Below are 19,364 nucleotides of genomic sequence, written 5' to 3'. Positions count from 1 at the left end.
AATGGGTTTTGAGTGAAGGCGAACAACTCCTTGACATGTATGGAAACACGTCATTTTGGAAGGCAGATATGAAAAGCATATCCAGTGTGAAGGATCCTCTTCAATTTATTAACATGTAAGAAAAAAGCATGGAGAAGTACATCTGCATACAGCGGGCAACCTCTTACCTTGTTTAGTGAATGGACCTGAATGTTCTTGGCTCCTATGTCTTTCAGATCCCTCTCCGCATCATACTTCAGGTCATTAGAAACACTGAACCTGTGAAGACGGAATAGCCTTTAAGAAATGGGTGTGTGTGAATGTGTGTGTAGTTTCATATTTTTTCATTGATGGGATGTATCAGGTAACCCTAGTTACAGTTTTACCAGAGTGACCTCTTTCTACCGAGGAGGTAGTTCTCGTAGATGATCCCAGCGATGGTCCGGCCCTTGCCTACTCCGGCCCCGTCTCCTATCAGATAGGACGCTCGGTCGCCATTAGGGAGGAATGTCTCATGTTGCTATGGAGACAAGAAACATTTCAGTATGTGAATGCTCATCTACACTAGTACATAAAGCAGTGCCAAGCTGTAGTAGGGTCTTTATCTGGCCAAGTGAGCAGTGGCGTAAATGTGTAGGCTCTTTACCTGGGCAGCGTATGTGATGGCCTCCAGCTGCAGAGCAGACAGCCAGCCGCGGTCGACAGTCTCCTCTGGTATGGACATTCTGTACCAAACGTTTGGAGGCTTCACACTGGACAGGGAGCTGGTCTCCACCACTGGGTCTGGGTGACGCAGCCCGATCCTCACTGGAACCATCAATCAACAAATCAGCCAACTGACCAATCAAATCTTTGTTTTCCATTAAGCCCTCTGCACCCTCAAAGCAAACACTCAGTGTGCACCTCTGCATGGGCTCCACCCATCTTTCATCAGTCAATATTATTTGACTATGATAAGTATTAAGCCTCGTTCACACTTCAGGATTCAAAAGTGCAAAATCAGGTTTGTTTTTAAAAATCCATTTTGGAATACTGACTGTCCAAACAGCAAGTGACCACATCGGATGTGTGCTTGCTCAGACTGTAGTCATTTTTTGACCTGGCTATGCTAGTTGCCATGGCAATGGCAGGTTTGTGTGCAGAGGCGTAGGCTGATTAGTGGTGCTCGTGCTCCCTCAATCCATCAGAAGTTGTTGTATAGCAAGCTACGGTGACAACGATGGAAGTCTCCGATTTGCATTGAATCTTTGAAATCATAGTGGAAGAACTTACAGCCTCAAAGGATAAACAAGATTATTTTTGGCTAGCCACAGCAGTCACCTAAGCTAGCTAGACATTTAGTTTGCTAGCAGATTCACTAATTTGCTGGTAAACAATTAAGTTAATTAGCTACCACATAGTTGTCAAATACTCAGAGTAGCTACCAAACAACAAGATATGCCAAATAACCGACTAAAAATCACGAAGGGAAATTCAATTTGACCATTCAGACAAGTTCCATGGACAGGAATCAAATTTGTCTCCGATTTTAAACCACCTATGAAGGTGACTTGAAATATGGGATTCAATGCGATTTTTGGCTGTTCAGGTTACAGGAAAAATATCAGATTCGAAAACGGATATGTCCACCCCCCCCCAAAAAAGTGGTTTGAGTCCCTTCAAACTGCCAGTGTGAACAAGGCTTAACAGCTTCAGTAAACGTGAAAGGAAACTAAATAGTTGTGAGTACTCAGCCAGTAAAGCTTACATTTCATAGGCATGTACTCAGCGTATGTCTCAGCATGACCCAACTCTTCATCCTCCTCTTCCTCAGCCTCCTCCTCCATTCCTGGGAGTTTCTACACAAAGACACAATCACTTGTTACTAAGCTGTCTAAAGCATTTCACAGAAACTCAGCAGGCTATTAAATTAAATTCTCAGAAGGCTCTGTTGAATCCTAAAGAAAATAGTAATTATTAGGGAACCATTGTGTTGTTGCCGTTTATCGATAAGGGGGCTTCCACACCAAATTGGCTTGGAGATTTTTAATTTACCAAACTCCGGTGCTTTTTCCACCTTAGTTTGGACTGGTATGAACACTACCCGCGGTTGTGAGCAAACAAAACAGAGCACAGTGGTTCGCTCAAAAAGGGTGGTTTTGGTCAGATTCCATTAGTACCATGGTACAGTTCTCTGCAGGTGAGAATGCAGTCCGAACCAAACACAGGAAAAGAACCAGAGGAGTATTATTGCTTGTTTGACTGCAAGCATTTGATGAAACGCACGCAATACCATAACTTGATATCTCTGAAACATTCTGTGAGTAGCAGGGCATTTATTAGCGCATCTGGGGGAGACGGGGGTTTATACCAGGGATGTGGCCACTGAATATAGCCTATTCGTGTCGCAGTTATAGCAGCTATTGCGCTGTTTCCTCCCACATGTTGTTGGAAGACCAAAGCGAAAGTAATATTAAGTTTGGGGACCCGCAAGTTACACTTAATTGACAATCATAAACGGATTTAAAGCAAGCATTTTTCTCCAATAAACAAATTACTTGCATGAATGAACACATGGTTTTGTTAAGGCATTTTAGCTTGTTAGACATTTGGCAATGTGAAACCAACTCGAACAAATGAAGAAGAAAAAAATACAGTAACAAAAATCGATTCGAACTATAGCTCAGAACTGTGTGTGAAAACTCCTTGAGACGACTAGTGTCTGTCATTGAACAGGGAGAACGGATTTTACTAGGACTGCTACGCCGTTCGCCTTTTTGGTCAAGAGTCAGCGATTGGACGACACCACTCACTAGTGTAGGTGAGAAGCTCCGCACTTTCATGTCGTCGTTCACCCAGATCCGAGCGACATCTTTACTTGACACCTCCTTCTTTATCCCGTTGTTCAGTTCCGCTGTGAGAAGAGATACAGAAAGAATACAGAAATCATTAGTGGAAGTAGAGACACGTCTAGTGACCACGTCCATTAGAAACAAAGACTTTCAGACATGTAGGCATGATTCACTTGAACAGCCCTTGCGCAAGGTCACTTCTAAAGACACCGGACTGCTTTCAGTTTCACACACTATAGAAGTCTAAACCAACCGGATACAACTGAAATCAAGTTGTTGAAAGTGCTTTGAAGATGTGAAAACTGGACTTGTTTATAACCCTTTTCAAAGGTGTTACACGATAACACTAGAATCAGTTGACGCCTGATCTTGACCATACCTGGTTTATGGATCATCTTTGTCGAGACCAGTATAATTTCTGCGAGGATGAAAGCATTGAACACTGATTGAGCATGGACATGGTTGGTACACATTAATGATCCTGTGAGTGAAGTTAATCTGTACAGGGAAGGGTTTTGAAATGGCTGTTATATCCTGATCAGCGCTTTCCAAACTTAAAGAGCAACAATTTGACAAAAACCGATACGGATAGGAAAGAGGTGAATGGATTGCACCCTGGGGCTCAAAATAACATGGCCTGAAAATGTATTTGACCAATGCGGTTGAACGTTCCGAGTGCCACTTCTCCCTCCATAGCAATTGCTAAGTAATAAAATTAACGCTTATGAGTAGTGCTGTTCGCATCTGATGGGTTTTAAAACCACGAAAAATGTCCGGTGAAAGCAGATATGCAGTTAGCTGACACTAATATACAGTCTTGGACAGACATTACCCCGAATGCTAATCAGTAAAAACAGCTGAAATTCACTGCTCCGTTTTGCTTTGTTTAAAGCCGGTCATTTCACAGGGAAATGTCAGAGCGTCTCTCGTATTGTTACGTCGCCAACATTTCAAGAATAAAGTTCTATATGGGAGCTAACATGGCGACTCTTCTAAAAACCTGGCCTAACTCTCTATATATATGGCTCTGGCCTCTAACCCAAGATTTGCACCTCTAAATATGAGCAGTTTTTCCCTCCACGGTGTCACCTCTGCTCTTAGAAAATGGTACAGAATAGGTGAGAAACAAATGGTAGTGAAGTGTTCATGTTCTCTCAGACACCAAAAGACGAACGGGAAAAGAAAATAAACAATTTTGTAGTCATTGGAACCCAGCCAGGGTTCTATGAGGACCGTGACTCACTGGTGCCTGTGGCTGTTGCCGTGGCGACCGGCTGGGCGATGTCTGGCGGTGGCTTGAGCCTCATGAGTTCCACCAGACTACTGCTCTTCATGGTGCTGCCGGTCCTCAACAGGTCCTTCAGCTGGATCTGACACAGAAGGAAATATACATGTTATTTCAAGGAAAGTTCGAGTTTTCCCTCTTTTTGTTGCTATTTTGCAGATGGCAGCATCGGAACTGAAAGGCATCTTAGCCCTCGTGACACCTACTAAAATCAGAGCATGCACACACACTTGTTTATTTCATATTTTCAGCTGCATTTTTGTACCCAATGCCACTCCCAGGGTAAAAGTGTTCCTCCACTGACCTGCTCTCTGTTGGAAGGAACCACTGTGGAGACTGGAGAGGGGAGAGCAGTGGAGTAGGTAAGTGTGGAAGAGGATCCCCGCAGGGCTGAGGGAGCTGAATGGACCACCTTAGTGACTGTGATGGTGTGTCTGGCCGTGCCTCCAGTTGAGGGCTTGGTCACAACAATTGTTCCCAGTGATGGCAACTGATTCAGTTGATTTAAGACAAATGTGGTAGTTGAGGGCTGAGGCTTGTGCTGGTGGACCAGTGAGGAGGGACAGGGAGGAGAGGTTGAGATGTTACCACACAGAAATTATACTGCAGTACAACACGCTTGATATTCCAATTCATTATGCAACTGGGTAGTTTAACACAAGGCATATGTTTTTTACGAAATGTGTAGACGCAGCATAAATATTCTGTGTCCTTTTTAAGTGGAAACCAACAGGAGAAAACATTTTCAAACTGTTGACTGACTAGGTTTCTTGGTAAAAGCACACTGTAACCCATATTTTGTTGAAGAGAGTTCCTACCCTGATTGAGACTGCAGGTGTGGTTGGAGCCATTGCCTCCATCCCTGAGCCAACACCCAGGGCGCTGATGGAGATGGACTGGAGGAGAGAAACAAAACTCACATCAGCACCAGAGAACACTAAACATCTGAAGCAGCAGCACCCGGAGTGACCTTTTTTTAAATATATATTTTTTTATACAAGGAGCATGTGTGCGCCTAAGTTGAAAAATGAAGGCGCACAAAGAAATATATTTGAGATTACAGGCCATTTTCTTTGTAGTAATGGCGCAAGTGTGACAGTCATGAATCGGCACTCAGTGTATTCTCCATGGCACTCAGGGGCTGCAGTACAGTGAGGTAATCATTGCAAAAATGATCTGGGCGATTTTTTTTTTTACACAGCAAACTATTTATGCGCATACACAAGTAAAACGGTTTCACTGTAGAGCCCTGCCCAGGCTGTCCTTTAGTTATGTATTTATACAGACCAGAGGAGAGAATGAAACTACTGAGATGCTGGGAGGTCACTAAACTACTGAGATAACTATATTAGTTAAATGCTTTTCCATTCATTAAACTCAAAAGATGCAGAAGAGCTAGAAGCCACTTTGGACAATTGGGAAGATGCCTCCCTGTGTTTTACTTACCTGTGGGGTGGGAGAGGGAAGAGCAGCATCCTGAGGGTCAAAGTCGAACAGGTCGTTAGGGCAGATTCCGCTCTCGCTCAGGGCTGCCAAGAGCAAATCCTGTCCAGGATCCATCATCTGCAAAACAAATTGGTAAGTGACATCAGCAGGGGTCGAATAGGAAAACACAATCCACTGTTAGTGATCTAACCAAAATTGTTTGTCTGTAGTTAACTGTATTTTTCAACACTACTTGGTCTGTTATGTCGTACAGACAGTGGGCTGTGACAGCTTTTATTTAACAGTAAGCTGTCTAACACACCCTGATACAGCACACAATTTCACACCAACAAATACAAGCATAAGAGCTCAAAGATCATTAAAAACTACACTATGAAAAAAAATACAAATAGTTACGAGTTTTGAATCAACTGCTTTCATGTAAAATAAGTAGCAACAGATATTTCTAAAACATACAATAGGACCTAATGCACAGCTCCATGTGGCAGACATGTGACCACTGAGAGACTGTTTACCTTGGTAATCTAACAGTTCATCCAATCATCAGACCAGATATCTTCACTCAGCTGTGCACTAATAAAGTATGATGTTGGTTGCTGCTGCTACTAGTAATTAAAATAAATAAAAACTTCCCATCCAGAGCAGATGATAGCAACAGAATGTTGACTGGCATGTGGCACCGGCCAGGAAGCGTCAAGGATGTTTAGAAATGTTCGACAGTGGGTCCCAACTCTTAAAACAAATCGATCAAGGTAGACTGAAAGAATATTCAGCAGTTACACACTTAAATACAAGGTGTACATCCAGGTGTGTGATATTGAGAATTTGTCTGGTTACAATGTGACCCGGACCCTGGCACGTGTTTGCACTTGACTTGCTCCCTACTCCGTAGTCTCAATTTCCTGGAGTGACGTCGTCGTTCGCAAGACTAGCTAACAGTAGCTAGCTAATGTCAAATCTAACATGTTCTATATATGCTTGCTGTTTATATCAGGCTAAGACATTTAGAAGATTCATGTGGCTTGTACACATACATAGCTAGGAAACCACACACCCTCTAAAGTCAATAGCACTGCAGTATATTAGCTAGCTAACGTTAGCTACTTGAAACTCACCTGACCATTAGCTAGCTAACGTTAACTTGGCTGAGCTGTCCACTGATTTGATCAATCAAGTTACTAAGTAACTATGGTATCAATTTACATCGATATGCAACTGTTATGTGTGTGAAAAGCAACCTTACTATTCACGCGACAGCGGCGTAAACAAGTCCCATTCACCTTGGCATTTAAGCTAGTTAGCTTGCTGGATAACTTACCTATGTAGCTATGCCATTAGCTACTGCATTATAACATTACTGAAACTGGCTAACCCCTACTGCCCGTTCTGAATTTTACTGCACTAAGAAAACAATGTACTAAAATACAACCCAAATAACACATTCGCTAACTAGCATCACTACTATTAGTAAGGTAATTATATATACAGTAATAGTTAATGTTACAAAAGGAATTTCGCTAACGTTACTCTGGTTCGCTTTAAGTTATCTGGCTAGTTAGCTAATAGCGTACTAAGCCGTGTTGGTGTTATGCTCTGTCACGCCGTTAGCTAACAGCTAACGTTGCCGTTGCCGCGTTAGTTGCAATGCGAAGAGGACAATAAAATACAATTTCACGAAAACAACATGTCACAGCCTCACTATAAACACTTCACCGTGATCCTGGGGAAATCACCAACCATTTACAAATATTTGTGCCAGGCAACAACACTCACTTGGCAGTCAACGGGTGTCCAGTTTATCGCGGCGGTTACAGGGGCTGTTACCCTCTTCGCTCCGCTGTTTTCTAACCACCTTTCGCCATCTTTACCAAACGACCAGAGTCGCGTATTGGTCACGTGACGTTTAGCCCGAGAGCTGGAATTTTCAGGCGCGAATTCCTAGCACTCCGTCGATAAAAAATGATATCCAGGTGGTCGCGGGGCGTCCGTTGGCGATCAGCAATCGATAAAGAAAAGAATGTTGACATTTCAAGCATAATTTTAAACCTTACAGATTCCAGAAACAGAGTGCTAAACCCTCGTCACGTGACCGCGTGAAGTCTTTGAAGGAAGTGACGTCCAGTCGACGTTTCCTCATTACGCAAAATATGTCATTGGGAACCCCCATTTTGGTAAGGTCAGGGTAAAACATTTGCTACGTTATTAGAGGTCTGTGTGACATGATTTCAAATCATGACGGCGTTAAGGTCTAATCCTTTGTGCTGCATGTTTATATATTGCACAAATCAATTAATCAGTAATAACCCAATCTAAATCATAAAGAGACCCAAAAAGCAAACAAGCAGCATAGAGGCAAGGAAAATCTCCCTGGAAAGTCGAAACCTTGAGAAGGACCACTCAGATGGTGACCTCCCGGCTGCATTACTTCATTCTCTTAATAGCATCAATAATTAACAGAAAATATATATGATATATAATAAAATAATATTTTACACAATCATTCAATGTTATACCGTGCAGTGTCAAAAATATTGTAAAAATAATACAGAGAAACGATGAGGAAGACATACATTTTTGCAAAATCATGAGGTCTAGATAAAAAGGCAGTGTGAAAAGTTTGTTGACAAAATATAAAACAGCCACAAACGAAACCTGACACACCAACACCAAAGTACAGAGAGAGAGTTTAGACTGTTTTTCAATTTGTTGTTTACTCAGATTCGGTAAAATACTTATTTTCAGAAGGTAATTCTTTAATGAGGATGATGATAATGATTCATGTTGATTAATTAACTCCCCAAAACAATGTTAGACAGCGCCGCCTGCTGGCTCTGCTTTAGAACTACCGTCCTTTTAAATGTTACATGGCTCCCTCCCTTGAATGAGTTACATTAAAACATGGCGGAGGGGAGGAACTGTGGAAACTGCCTGGGCTGAATAATTTCAAAGGAAAACATACAAAAGTGACCTTTGTGGAGACGGAAGAGAGTGTACGAAGGCAGCAGAGAGGTGGGATGACTGTTGTATGACGCTGGGGACATACGGGGAGACACGGCTTCTGGATATTGTTTTACTGCAACAGAAGAGTGGACCCGAAGCCTTTTTCGCATAAATACAAAAAACAAAACAATCCAGAAATGAACGGGGTAAGTTGGCTGTAACAATTCGTCAAATGTGTACTTTGTTATTTTACAAAAAAATAGGTTACATTAATGTAGGACAATAGAGGGGAGTGGATTGTTATTTCTATGCTAGTTAGGTATTTGTTTTTAACGTTACTTGATCAATGTCCAACATTGTTGCATGATGTTAGCTAGCATGGTTAGCTAGCTAACTATACGTTATTCTCCCTACTCCAGCTAGCTACTCCTATCGGTTGAATAAGCGAATGGTCGAAATAAAAAGTTAGTCGCTTTTAGTGGGCGAGGCATTTGTAACTCAAATATACAGCCACGTTTGCATGTTCTCGAAAACATGTTTGTAACAAATAATGTGAATAAGCGAACGGTCGAGCTAACAACCAGGAGGCCCGTATGTTGTACGGGTGTATTTAGTCATAGTTAGCCAAATTAGGTTGCTGGCTGGCGTCACTGCTAGTGTATTGACACAGGTCTCCTCTCTTTCATGAGACCAGGTCAGGTGACTGCCAGACATTACTCAACAGTTGTTATAGTCGAATGTCCTCGACATTAACCTTTTGGAAAATGAATTTCAACGTTATGTTATTTCCATTGTTGACGTCTCCACACACACAGCAACAGCAAATGATTGATGGTTTCCACCTCTTCCTTTGACAGGATATGGTACTAAACAGCCACTCCATCACTCTCCTGGGCCACAGCAAGTCCAAATCACCTGTCCGTGATGAGATGACCATCAAACTCATTCAGGAGGGAAAGTACGCTGGATGCTGCTCTGTACAGAATGAAACACAGAGGCAAGCAGATGGTATGTAGTGTATTCATTGAACTACTGCAGTGCATGTCCTGTTCTTTCTATTTGCCTCTTTTCTACAAGTCTACACATTCTGCCATCGGGTGGAGAGAAATGTTTGCAGTTTTAATATGATATCTGAGTGAGAGTGACTAACAAAATCAATGGGGCCATGTGGGTGGTAATTTGACCATGATTAGGCATTGCATGCCACCAGTTGCCCATACCTGGCCTAGATCAATGTGTATGGACATTATGTGGCTTAGTGAATACTGAGTAAAATGTGTGTTTACATGAAACCTTAAACATGGCTGCATGATGAGGTTGGCTTCATCATGGTCCATCACTTCACCCCTCGTTCAAAAATAACATTTTCATCACATCTGAGGCGCTGTGGGTGTAGTCTGTGGCATCTCGATATTCTTGTTTCCTCAGTTTTTGATTGCTTTTATACATTTCATGTAAAATAGGCTATGTGAATGAGATGAAGCCATTGACATGAACGCTGTTATATCCTCATCTGACTTCCTCTTTGCTTGCCCCACCCAGCAGCCAGGAGACTGAACTCTGAGGCGGCATGCGTCCTGAAGCTGGCAGACATGGAAGAGAGCCACAGCCAGTGGCCCTGCAGGACAGATGAGAACCAGCATCAGTCCTCCCAGCAGCTTCTCCACTTCTCCCCAGTCTCCTGCCTCCGTTCCCCAGCTGATGTCTCCTCCCCTCCTGCCCCCAGTAACATCACCCACACCCTACTTGCCAACAACACCGCTGCTCACCTCGCCAACCAGAGGAGGGACATCCGACGCAAGGCCAAAGGGAAGAAGTCAGCACTAAGAATGTAAGCTCTCACTGGATGTCACACACAATCACATTTTGCCGGGTGTTTTTATAGCTAAAAAACACTTGTTACAATAGCTAGGGACTGTCAAATGCATGCACTAAACTGGAGCATGTGAATAATTATGTAAAAAGGGTGTATTATAATTGGAATTGGTGAACTGCAGAGTTTGTGCGTCTCCCATGTGCACATATTCGGAGTGAACTGAACTTAAGGTAGTGGTGGCTTTGTGAGAATTGTTATTTCAATCAAAATACTACTCATTACAGAGTAAGCCATAAAGCTTCATATGATGCCATTTTTTTTTTCTTTCTTTTGTTTCATCACAAAACCAGAGAGCAACCTCTGTCTGAAGTCCATAAAGCATATTGCATGTAACAAACAGTTACATGGTCAAGCAAGTTAATGTTTCCTATGTTTTCGGACCGCTAAACAGCTATTGACTTAGAACCAAAGAGAGTTACCGCAAGTCACAAAGAAAACCGGAGCTGCCTCCACTATTCCAGCACCATTTCAACATCAAATCACCTATGCTTACAGTGACAACTAAAAGATAGCAAAAACAATAGTCTAATCGACGTAAAATTGTGATATGATGTGGCTGTCCATGCTTCTGATTTCTGTGTGCGTGCACGTTCATGCAAGTAGAAAAAACATGTTGACTCTCGCCAATGCCATCCTCTTTCATGTTGACCAAACGGTCTATCACTCTGTCGTACATTACACAATTGAAATTTGTTGTCGTAGGTAACCGGGCTAAAAATGCTTGCTCGCTAGCCTAACTTCCTTTCATGAGCAACGTTAGCTAGTTAACGTTAGCCTTCTACATCTAGTTACATATTGAACTTCTATTCTCTCAGGTCAGGGGTAGGGCTGTGGCGGTCATGAGATTTCATAAGCCGGTGATTGTCAAGCAAATAACTGTCAGTCTCGTGGTAATTGACAGTTAACATAAACACAACATTCGCATCTCATGGCTTCCACACATAGCCTACAAGCCATTTTAAAAGTCTAATAAAGCCATGTAATATATCCTACACATCACAATAAACATTATTTATTTTAGACTGGTCCAAAGAAGCACGATATTAAGAAAATGTAGTCTATTTCAGAAGAACATAATAGCATACTCTTGAGTTGTCCTGATCTGGCTATGCCAAATGGCTGTGGGCTACACAAGTTCATTTAGCAGACAAGATTTGCATAAAATTCTGTGGCTTTCTTTTCTAATATGAATTAAACAAAGCTGAATAAAATATAAATAATTTCTCCAAACAATTTGAGTGAGTGTGCACATGTGGCTATTCTGTGAGCAGTTAACAAATAAATAGTTACTCGTATATGGTTCATTTTGAGTTATTAATATAACTTCAGTTGTTTTACAAAAGTTGTATGTTTTGATGTTTGATACATTGTAAGGCTGCATGATGAGACTCTAATGATGATGATTTGAAAAAAAGTATCTTGAAAGGCTTGAGCTCTGCTATGTTTTTTTTTTGCGCAGGCTGTACACACCATCAGTCTCTCATTCACAATTTGACAAGCACTTGATAATTAATTTCACGGCGGCATAATGCACCTAAAAAAATCCATGCCTTTTGCGGCCCAGAGTGCTGCGTTGTGCCCTTCTCCGTGAGTGTGCAGCGCCTCTTACTCACATGGCTCAAATGGTGCTAATTTATAATTCATAAGTGATAGGCTAATATTGTCACCCATCAGACAATTCTTGATTTAATCTTGTCTTTACTAAATAGTAAAGACGGCGACGGTGGGTTTGTGCCATTAGGCGACGTTGTTGCCTGTGATGTCTGGTGAGGACCTGCCTTACAACAGGCCTACAAGCCCTCAGTCCAGCCTCTCTCAGCCTATTGCAGACAGTCTGAGCACTGGTGGAGGGATTGTGTGTTCCTGGTGTAACTCGTGCAGTTGTTGTTGCCATCCTGTACCTGTCCCGAAGGTGTGCTGTTCAGATGTACTGATCCTGTGCAGGTGTTGTTACACGTGGTCTGCCACTGCTAGGATGATCAGCTGTCTGTCCTGTCTCCCTGTAGCGCTGTCTTAGGTGTCTCAAGGTACGGACATTGCAATTTATTGCCCTGGCCACATCTGCAGTCCTCATGCCTCCTTGCAGCAACCCTAAGGAACGTTCACACAAATGAGCAGGGACCTTGGGCATCTTTCTTTTGGTGTTTTTCAGAGTCAGTAGAAAGGCCTCTTTAGTGTCCTAAGTTTTCATAACTTTGACCTTAAATGCTAACAGTCTGTAAGCTGTTAGTGTCTTAATGAACTTTCCACAGGTGCATGTTCATTGATTGTTTATGGTTCATTGAACAAGCATGGGAAACCGTGTTTAAACCCTTTACAATGAAGGTCTGTGACGTTAATTTGTAAAAATCCAAATCTCTTTGAAAGACTGTCCTGAAAAGGGGCTTTTTATTTACATTTTTTTTAGTTTAGTTAATACAATGTTTTAAAGTTCCTTGTAGACCGGCCATGTGTAGCCAATGCGATTTTAAAGGACATTTATTTTGATCATGTTATTTTCTACCTACAGGCTGCAATGGTTTTTATTTGTTGACTTTATGTAGGTTATTTTTACATAGATGGCAATACAAGTTACTTTTAGGATTTTGAAATATGACTATTATAAATGAAATTGTTCCACAAATGTGCATATGAAAATCATAACTGGCACGCAGATTGGTAGAAATAGTAAGATAAATTGGCACTCCAAATGGAAAAGGTTGCTGACCCCTGGTGTAGCCTATTACCTACTGGCAACTTCAGGAGCATAACAGCCTAATCTGCCAAGGCCAGCAGCAGCGTGGAGGAAGAGGGTCAGGAACGTTGTATTTATTTTCAGTAAAAAAATAAAAATAAAATCTCGTCCTGGTTAGGCGGTCTTGGTTTCTGGATCCCTCTTCAGTCATTTGTGTGTTTTAATTATTTAATCTGTGTGCTTAAAGCATCAAGCAAGCTCAGTAGCCTACATGTATAAAATACAGTTTTTTTTTTTTTAAACGTCAATTTCTAAAGAACAGACCACTGTAGGTCGGGGACAGATATATAATTGATGTACCACAAAGGGCTGCAATATCTGTCTGTTGGACACTTTGATAAGAACATTGCTCATATGTGCCCGTATATGTAAAAAATGGTGTTTGTTAATTAATGCTAGTTCATACATTTTTTTTTTTTAACAGAGCAGTGAGCAGGAATTCCCAAAACCGCAAAGTAACCGACTACTATCCCATAAGGAGAAGCTCCAGGAAAAGCAAAGCGGAGTTGAAGGTGAGCGCAAAGTGCATTTATTACCTTGTAATATTTAAAGCATTGACCACTTCCATGCTGTTATATACCAAATATTTTGTGGTGTACTGTGCAGATTATTGATTATTCCTGCTTCCTGCATTATCCCACGCCCCCATGCACACGCCATGTATATTTCTATGGGCTCAAGCAGTGTTCATGACAAACTATTCACACCCTTTTTGTTGGTGGAGAGAATTTTGCAAGTTTTAATGCTTACTTCCTGCAATTCTGTACATTTTTCCATGTCTAATGTGTATTAATGTGATATTTGAGGGACAAATTACAACAATATCTATGGGCTAAAAAATAAATAAAAAAACACAGCTGACATGGGCTAGTTGATTTGAACATTTGACAAGTTCTAATATAGAGCTGGGATGATAAACCAGAAATGACAGACACTGACATTGCATTCCTCTTACGTTGGTGATTTTGCTACACAACGTTCCTGTAGATTTGTTCTAAAACCATTATTTGGTCGACAGTAATGGCCCATGCATTATGTTGATTCCTGCTATGGAAGTGTCTGCCTGTTTTGCTGTCGGCTGCTGACTCAATCCCACTGCACACGGAGGAGGGAGTGATGCATTCTGAGAAGCACCGTTGCATAAAATACTATTGCGACAAATACATTTTCAAAGCAACTAATGTTTTAGTTCCAGAGGAGAGTCACAGCTTTCTGTGAGTGTATATAATGTGTTTCTCACCACTTAATATTGGGTTCATGGCACCACTTTACAACTGGAGTAGGCTATGCAGTATGGGTTTTGAAGCGCCTACGGAGCCAAGTGGAGCATGCCATTTTCACTTAATAGGCTTACATCTATTGGCCTAGCACTGGACCGTTTTTGTAGGACGTTAGATTACATTTACTGGCTATCTATCAACAATATCATATTCAGAGTTAGCAATCTAGCTAAGTGTTTTGAGTTCCCACTTCCTCAAGTGGTAAATAATATAGCCTAAATGCCAATATGCACAAATTCTCTTAAGAGCCAAAAATGAATCTGATCGTATTTGGATAGGTTACACATCAAAATACAATCATGCATTTTTCCTATATATATTATCATAGGCTACCATCTTTCTTACTTGGCACTGGAAATAATTGTCTAGAGCCCTGCCACCATTTTTAAAAAAGTACATGTTTTGTCGTATGTTGTTATTGAGCAAAATAGTTAATTTATCACTGACTTTTTGTCCATATCCCCCAGCTCTAGCACCTCCCCAATTTAAAAAATAAAAAATATTAAAAAAACACGCACAAAAAAAAAAAAAATCTGAAGTTATCGATTTATCATTGCACATTTTTTGCCCCATCAATTTATGGATTTTTATTCACATGGCCCAACTCTAGTACAGTAAATAAGTGTAGTTCAGTGTTCAGAAAAGAGTACAGTACAAGAGCACACGAGTTGAGTACATTATACTGTACTGAACTATACTCTAATTTACTGTACTGAGCTCTACTATGTTGTACTTTGTTGTCCAAACTTGTGAAACATGGATGTCTATGATTGGTTCAGATTTGGTCTGGACCAACCAAAATTGGTCTTGTTAGGTGAATTTTATTTATTTTATTTTTTTTGTAATATATTTTTTTGCATTTCTGTGTAGTACATATCAGGGACCTATGATGAAATTCTGTTACCGGGTGTAAATCCACTTCACTTAATGCAGTTAAATAACCAAAATATGTTTTTCAAAGTTGAGGCGTCATGTCATAGCTGACAATTATTTCTGTAGACATCTTTTGAATCTTAATTTGGAGCAGATATTTAATTATTTTAAACTGAGGGAGATTTTACCTCAATTCTGTTACCAAACTTTGCATCTGCACAGTTCTTCTAGTAAGTGTTTGAAATGATCAGTGTAAATTGTTAAAAGTAGTCCTTGTACAGAGTTGTATGATTTTGTTCAACTTTTTAAATCAATGGTTTTAGTTTGGCCATACATTTTAAGTGAAAAATTGGTGGAATTGCCCCAATACAGTATGGGGAGCATAGAGATCCTGTTAACTGGTTCTCTGGCTGACTGCTATTGCCTGAACAGAGATTAGATGATGACTTTAAGGAATGAAGAATAATGGTAATCAAATAAATACTAATTCATGACTGAAATAATGTATTTCATATCAATAGAAAAAGAGGAAATGGCTGTTTACCCAATGTGGACCTGACAGTGTTCACTGTTTTTGGCTTTGGAATTTCCATTTAAAAAGCTCATAATTTTAATGTCATTTCATAATGCATTTGAAGGTTTTCAAAAATATTATCGAACGGAAATAACCGACACTGAACCAACCTCCAAGCACTAATCGCTCAGCACTAGTAACTTTGCAGTTTAACTTTTTTATTTAGAAAGGAGAAAGGTTCATAACATTTGAGATTAGCTATACTGCCATTAGCAACTGTGAATAAGGACTTGTGTTCCTTCAAATGTGGAGCCAAATTTTACATTTCTTATTACATGTCCTCTCTGCTTGGATTCTCTTACAGTGTGAACAAAAGAAACACATCGACGATCTGATCATAAATGGGATTGAGGAAGGAATGGAGGTACACTCATTGATCACAGCGCTTAGCCAATCTGACTGAGGCCCTGTATTTGAAAACCTTGTTGCTATGTTCATACTGCATCTCTCAGTTTTCAGAGGAATAGTGTGTGATACGAAGTTCATTTTATTATTTCAATAGACTATTGTATTCCATGAGTGAAAATACAGTACATTTGGAAAATATTCAGACCAAATGGTTGTTACATTACAACAACAGTTATTCTAAAATTGATTAAATCATTGTTTTACCTCAATCTACACACAATGCACAATTGTATTAAATAAATTGCAGATGTATTAAAGTATTCAGACCCTTTGCTATGAGACTAAATTGAGCTCAAGTGCATCTTGTTTCCATTGATCATCCTTGATGTTTCTACAACTTGATTTACCACAGTCCACCCGTGGTAAATTCAATTGATGATACATGATTAGGAAAGGCACACACCTGTCTCTAAGGTCCCAAAGTTGACAGTGCATGTCAGAGCAAAAGCCAAGCCATGAGGTCGAAGGAATTGTCCATAGAGCTCCGAGACAAGATTGTGTCGAGGCACAGATCTGGGGAAGGGTACCCCAAAATGCCTGCAATCGGGGGAGAAGGGCCTTGGTCAGGGAGGTGATCAAGAACTTGATGGGCACTCTGACAGAGCTCAAGAGTTCCTCTGTTTAGATGGGAGAACCTTCCAGAAGGACAACCATCTCTGCAGCACTCCACAAATCAGGCCTTTAGTAGAGTGGCCAGATAGAAGCCGCTCCTCAGTAAAAGGCCCATGAGAGCCCACTTGGAGTTTGCCAAAAGGCACCTAAAGGACTCCCAGACCATGAGAAACAAGATTCTCTGGCCTGACGAAACTAAGATTGAGCTTTTTGGCCTGAATGCCAAATGTCACGTCTGGAGGAAAGCTGTCACCATCCCTACGGTGAAGCGTGGTGGCAGCAGCATGCTGTGAGGAGGTTTTTCAGTGGCAGGAACGGGGAGACTAGTCAGTATTGAGGGAATGATCAACAGAACAAAGTACAAAGAGATCCTTGATGAAAACCTACTCGAGATCACTCAAGACCTCAGACTGGGGAGAAGGTTCACCTTCCAGCAGGACAACGACCCTAAGCACACAGCAAAGACAATGCGTGAGTGGTCTCTGAATGTCCTTGAGTTCCCAGCCAGAGCTGAGACTTGAACCTGATCGAAACATCTCTGGAGAGACCTGAAAATAGCTGTGCAGTGACACTCTCCATCCAACCTGACAGAGCTTAAGAGGATCTGCAGAGAAGAATGGGAGAAACTCTCCAAATACAGGTGTGCCAAGCTTGTAGCGTCATACCCAAGAAGACTCTAGGCTGTAATTGCTGCCTAAGGTGCTTCAACAAAGTACTGAGCAAAGGGTATGAATACCTATGTAAATGTGGTGATTTAAGAACCTGTTTTTGCTTCGTCATTATGGGCTATTGTGTGTAGATTGAGGGGGGCATTTGAATCCATTTTAGAATGTCTAACGTAACAATGTGGAAAAAGTCTAGGGGTCTGAATACTTTCCTAATGCGCTGTATATTTATTCACCAAATGGTACAGGTGCAGCATATAGAGGGGAAGGGTCGAGGAGTGTTTGCCACCAAGTGTTTCGATAAGGGCCAGTATGTGGTGGAGTACCATGGTGACCTGCTGCAGGTCACTGATGCCAAAATGAGGGAGGCCGAGTATGCTCTTAACCCTGCCACCGGCTGCTACATGTACTACTTTCAGTATCTCTGCAAAACATACTGGTATGTCAAACCACTCTCTACTGTGTGTGGCATCTCTGGTATAGCCGCAAAACTATTTCAGCATTCTCACTGTTGGCTGCTCACTAATGCAGTATTTGTTTTAAGTTTCATGATGTAATAACTTTTCAACCATAACAAACTGTTAGATTAACCTAATATCAGCGGCGGGGGGGGTTTCTCAACTGCATCTCCCTCTAGTGTGGACGCCACGAAAGAAACGGGTCGCATGGGTCGTCTGATCAACCACAGTAAGAACGGCAACTGTCAAACCAAACTCCATGACATCAACGGGATGCCTCACCTCATCCTGGTGGCATCGCGAGACGTCGATGAGGGCGAGGAGCTGCTCTACGACTACGGCGACCGCAGCAAAGCTTCCATCGCAGCCCACCCCTGGCTCAAACATTGATGGAGACATGATCCAGCTCAAAGAAAAGGGAAAATGCTAACAACACCTTGGTTTCTTAATAGATTGTTTTTTTTTAATGTAAAAAATTGCCTTAGCAACAGAATGTGTCATCACATTTTATTTTTTATTTTTTTGAAAGGGGGGGGGTTAGTTTGTGTGCTTAGTGGGGAGGGAGTTTTTGAGGAGGGTGGGTTAGGTTACAGTGACTTAAACACACATTTAGATTGAGGTACACCTTCTAAATGTCTGGCGACATCAATACTTTTAATATATTTATCAGTCTATGAAACATGCTAGTTTTTTCCAGCACATTTCTTTTTGTATATTTTGTATTACCGGTAGACCAGTGCTTCCACGGCATGCAGGTTGTAGTTCAGTGTTCTGCATTTTTATACAAAGTTTTTCTTAATTGGTTGTATGGTAGTTAGTTGCTAAGCAATAATTATATTTATGGTACCAGAACCCTTTCTGGTTGATGCAGAAAAGAGAACTATTAGATGCAAACTTACGAGCCGTCTTTAAAAGGTTCCAAAAACTGGAATAGGATTCCAACCATTGAAACTCACACTTTATTTGAAATGTCAACTTTATGCTATGTTATGTATAGTTGTTTTATGAACTTGAACAAATCTGTACCTCTAACACACAAAGCTGTCAATGTCCACAAACAAATGCTCCATGAGGAAGTATTTAAATATGTATGCTGGGGTGGAGGCATAATTGAATAAACAGGTTTTATGCAAATTATACCCCAGCTTGCTTTTGTCATGACGTCGTACTCTTCTTTTTGCATTTAAAACACCTTGCTGAATTTGAGGACAATGGATTGATGATTTGTATAACTACTGTTCAGAGGTCATCAGATCCCCTCTAATATTTAATGTTGATTGCATGAGGTTGGCTGCATTTCCGAACAGAACGTTCTAAATTAAACATTTCCCATGCGGACTGTTTTTAGTGATGAAAAACATAGTTCCATTAGAAGTGGCCATCCAAGAAGGCTCAAGGTCATT

The 19,364-nt window shown here is 41.1% G+C and overlaps 2 protein-coding genes across 6 annotated transcripts in view; one reads left to right on the top strand and one right to left on the bottom strand.

Moving 5' to 3' along the window:
* LOC115127823 (protein strawberry notch homolog 1-like) overlaps positions 1–7,639 on the bottom strand; it is a 28,538-nt gene extending 20,899 nt beyond the window's left edge. For 2 of the 3 annotated variants that reach the window (XM_029657444.2, XM_029657456.2), the window contains exons 1-10: positions 7,315–7,639; positions 5,542–5,658; positions 4,914–4,991; positions 4,400–4,636; positions 4,054–4,180; positions 2,772–2,872; positions 1,727–1,817; positions 626–786; positions 366–499; positions 168–258 (exon numbers count right to left, since the gene is read on the bottom strand). In XM_029657444.2, coding sequence (XP_029513304.2) covers positions 168–258; positions 366–499; positions 626–786; positions 1,727–1,817; positions 2,772–2,872; positions 4,054–4,180; positions 4,400–4,636; positions 4,914–4,991; positions 5,542–5,658 — 1,137 coding nt within the window. In that variant the 5' untranslated portion in view covers positions 7,315–7,639. Of the gene's footprint in view, positions 1–167; positions 259–365; positions 500–625; positions 787–1,726; positions 1,818–2,771; positions 2,873–4,053; positions 4,181–4,399; positions 4,637–4,913; positions 4,992–5,541; positions 5,659–6,056; positions 6,405–7,314 lie in introns of those variants that run through there. The other variant, XM_029657451.2, reaches the window with a different exon arrangement.
* Positions 7,640–8,420: 781 nt separating this feature from the next.
* On the top strand, positions 8,421–19,098 carry LOC115127850 (N-lysine methyltransferase KMT5A-A-like). 3 transcript variants are annotated; one of them, XM_029657471.2, is made up of 7 exons: positions 8,421–8,687; positions 9,339–9,489; positions 10,027–10,312; positions 13,516–13,603; positions 16,123–16,182; positions 17,752–17,942; positions 18,105–19,098. In XM_029657471.2, exons 1-7 carry the CDS (start codon positions 8,679–8,681, stop codon positions 18,349–18,351), a joined length of 1,032 nt encoding a protein of 343 aa, XP_029513331.2. In that variant the 5' UTR covers positions 8,421–8,678; the 3' UTR covers positions 18,352–19,098. The 3 variants fall into 3 exon arrangements, with proteins under 3 accessions (XP_029513331.2, XP_029513338.2, XP_029513324.2); XM_029657478.2 differs by having other exon boundaries at positions 10,024–10,312; positions 18,141–19,098; XM_029657464.2 differs by having other exon boundaries at positions 10,024–10,312.
* The last annotated feature ends 266 nt before the right edge of the window (positions 19,099–19,364 follow it).

Source organism: Oncorhynchus nerka, linkage group LG4 (assembly GCF_034236695.1).
Source record: "Oncorhynchus nerka isolate Pitt River linkage group LG4, Oner_Uvic_2.0, whole genome shotgun sequence".
Lineage (NCBI taxonomy): Eukaryota > Metazoa > Chordata > Actinopteri > Salmoniformes > Salmonidae > Oncorhynchus > Oncorhynchus nerka.
Note: the sequence above shows the minus strand (reverse complement) of the source record. Positions and strands in the feature narration are given on the sequence as shown.

Bases quoted from the DNA above. Each gene is read 5' to 3' on its own strand.
- LOC115127850 (XM_029657464.2), top strand. The intron at 10,313-13,515 runs GTAAGCTCTCAC...TTTTTTTAACAG, and splicing joins AAGAAGTCAGCACTAAGAAT to AGCAGTGAGCAGGAATTCCC. The intron at 17,943-18,104 runs GTATGTCAAACC...ACCTAATATCAG, and splicing joins TATCTCTGCAAAACATACTG to CGGCGGGGGGGGTTTCTCAA.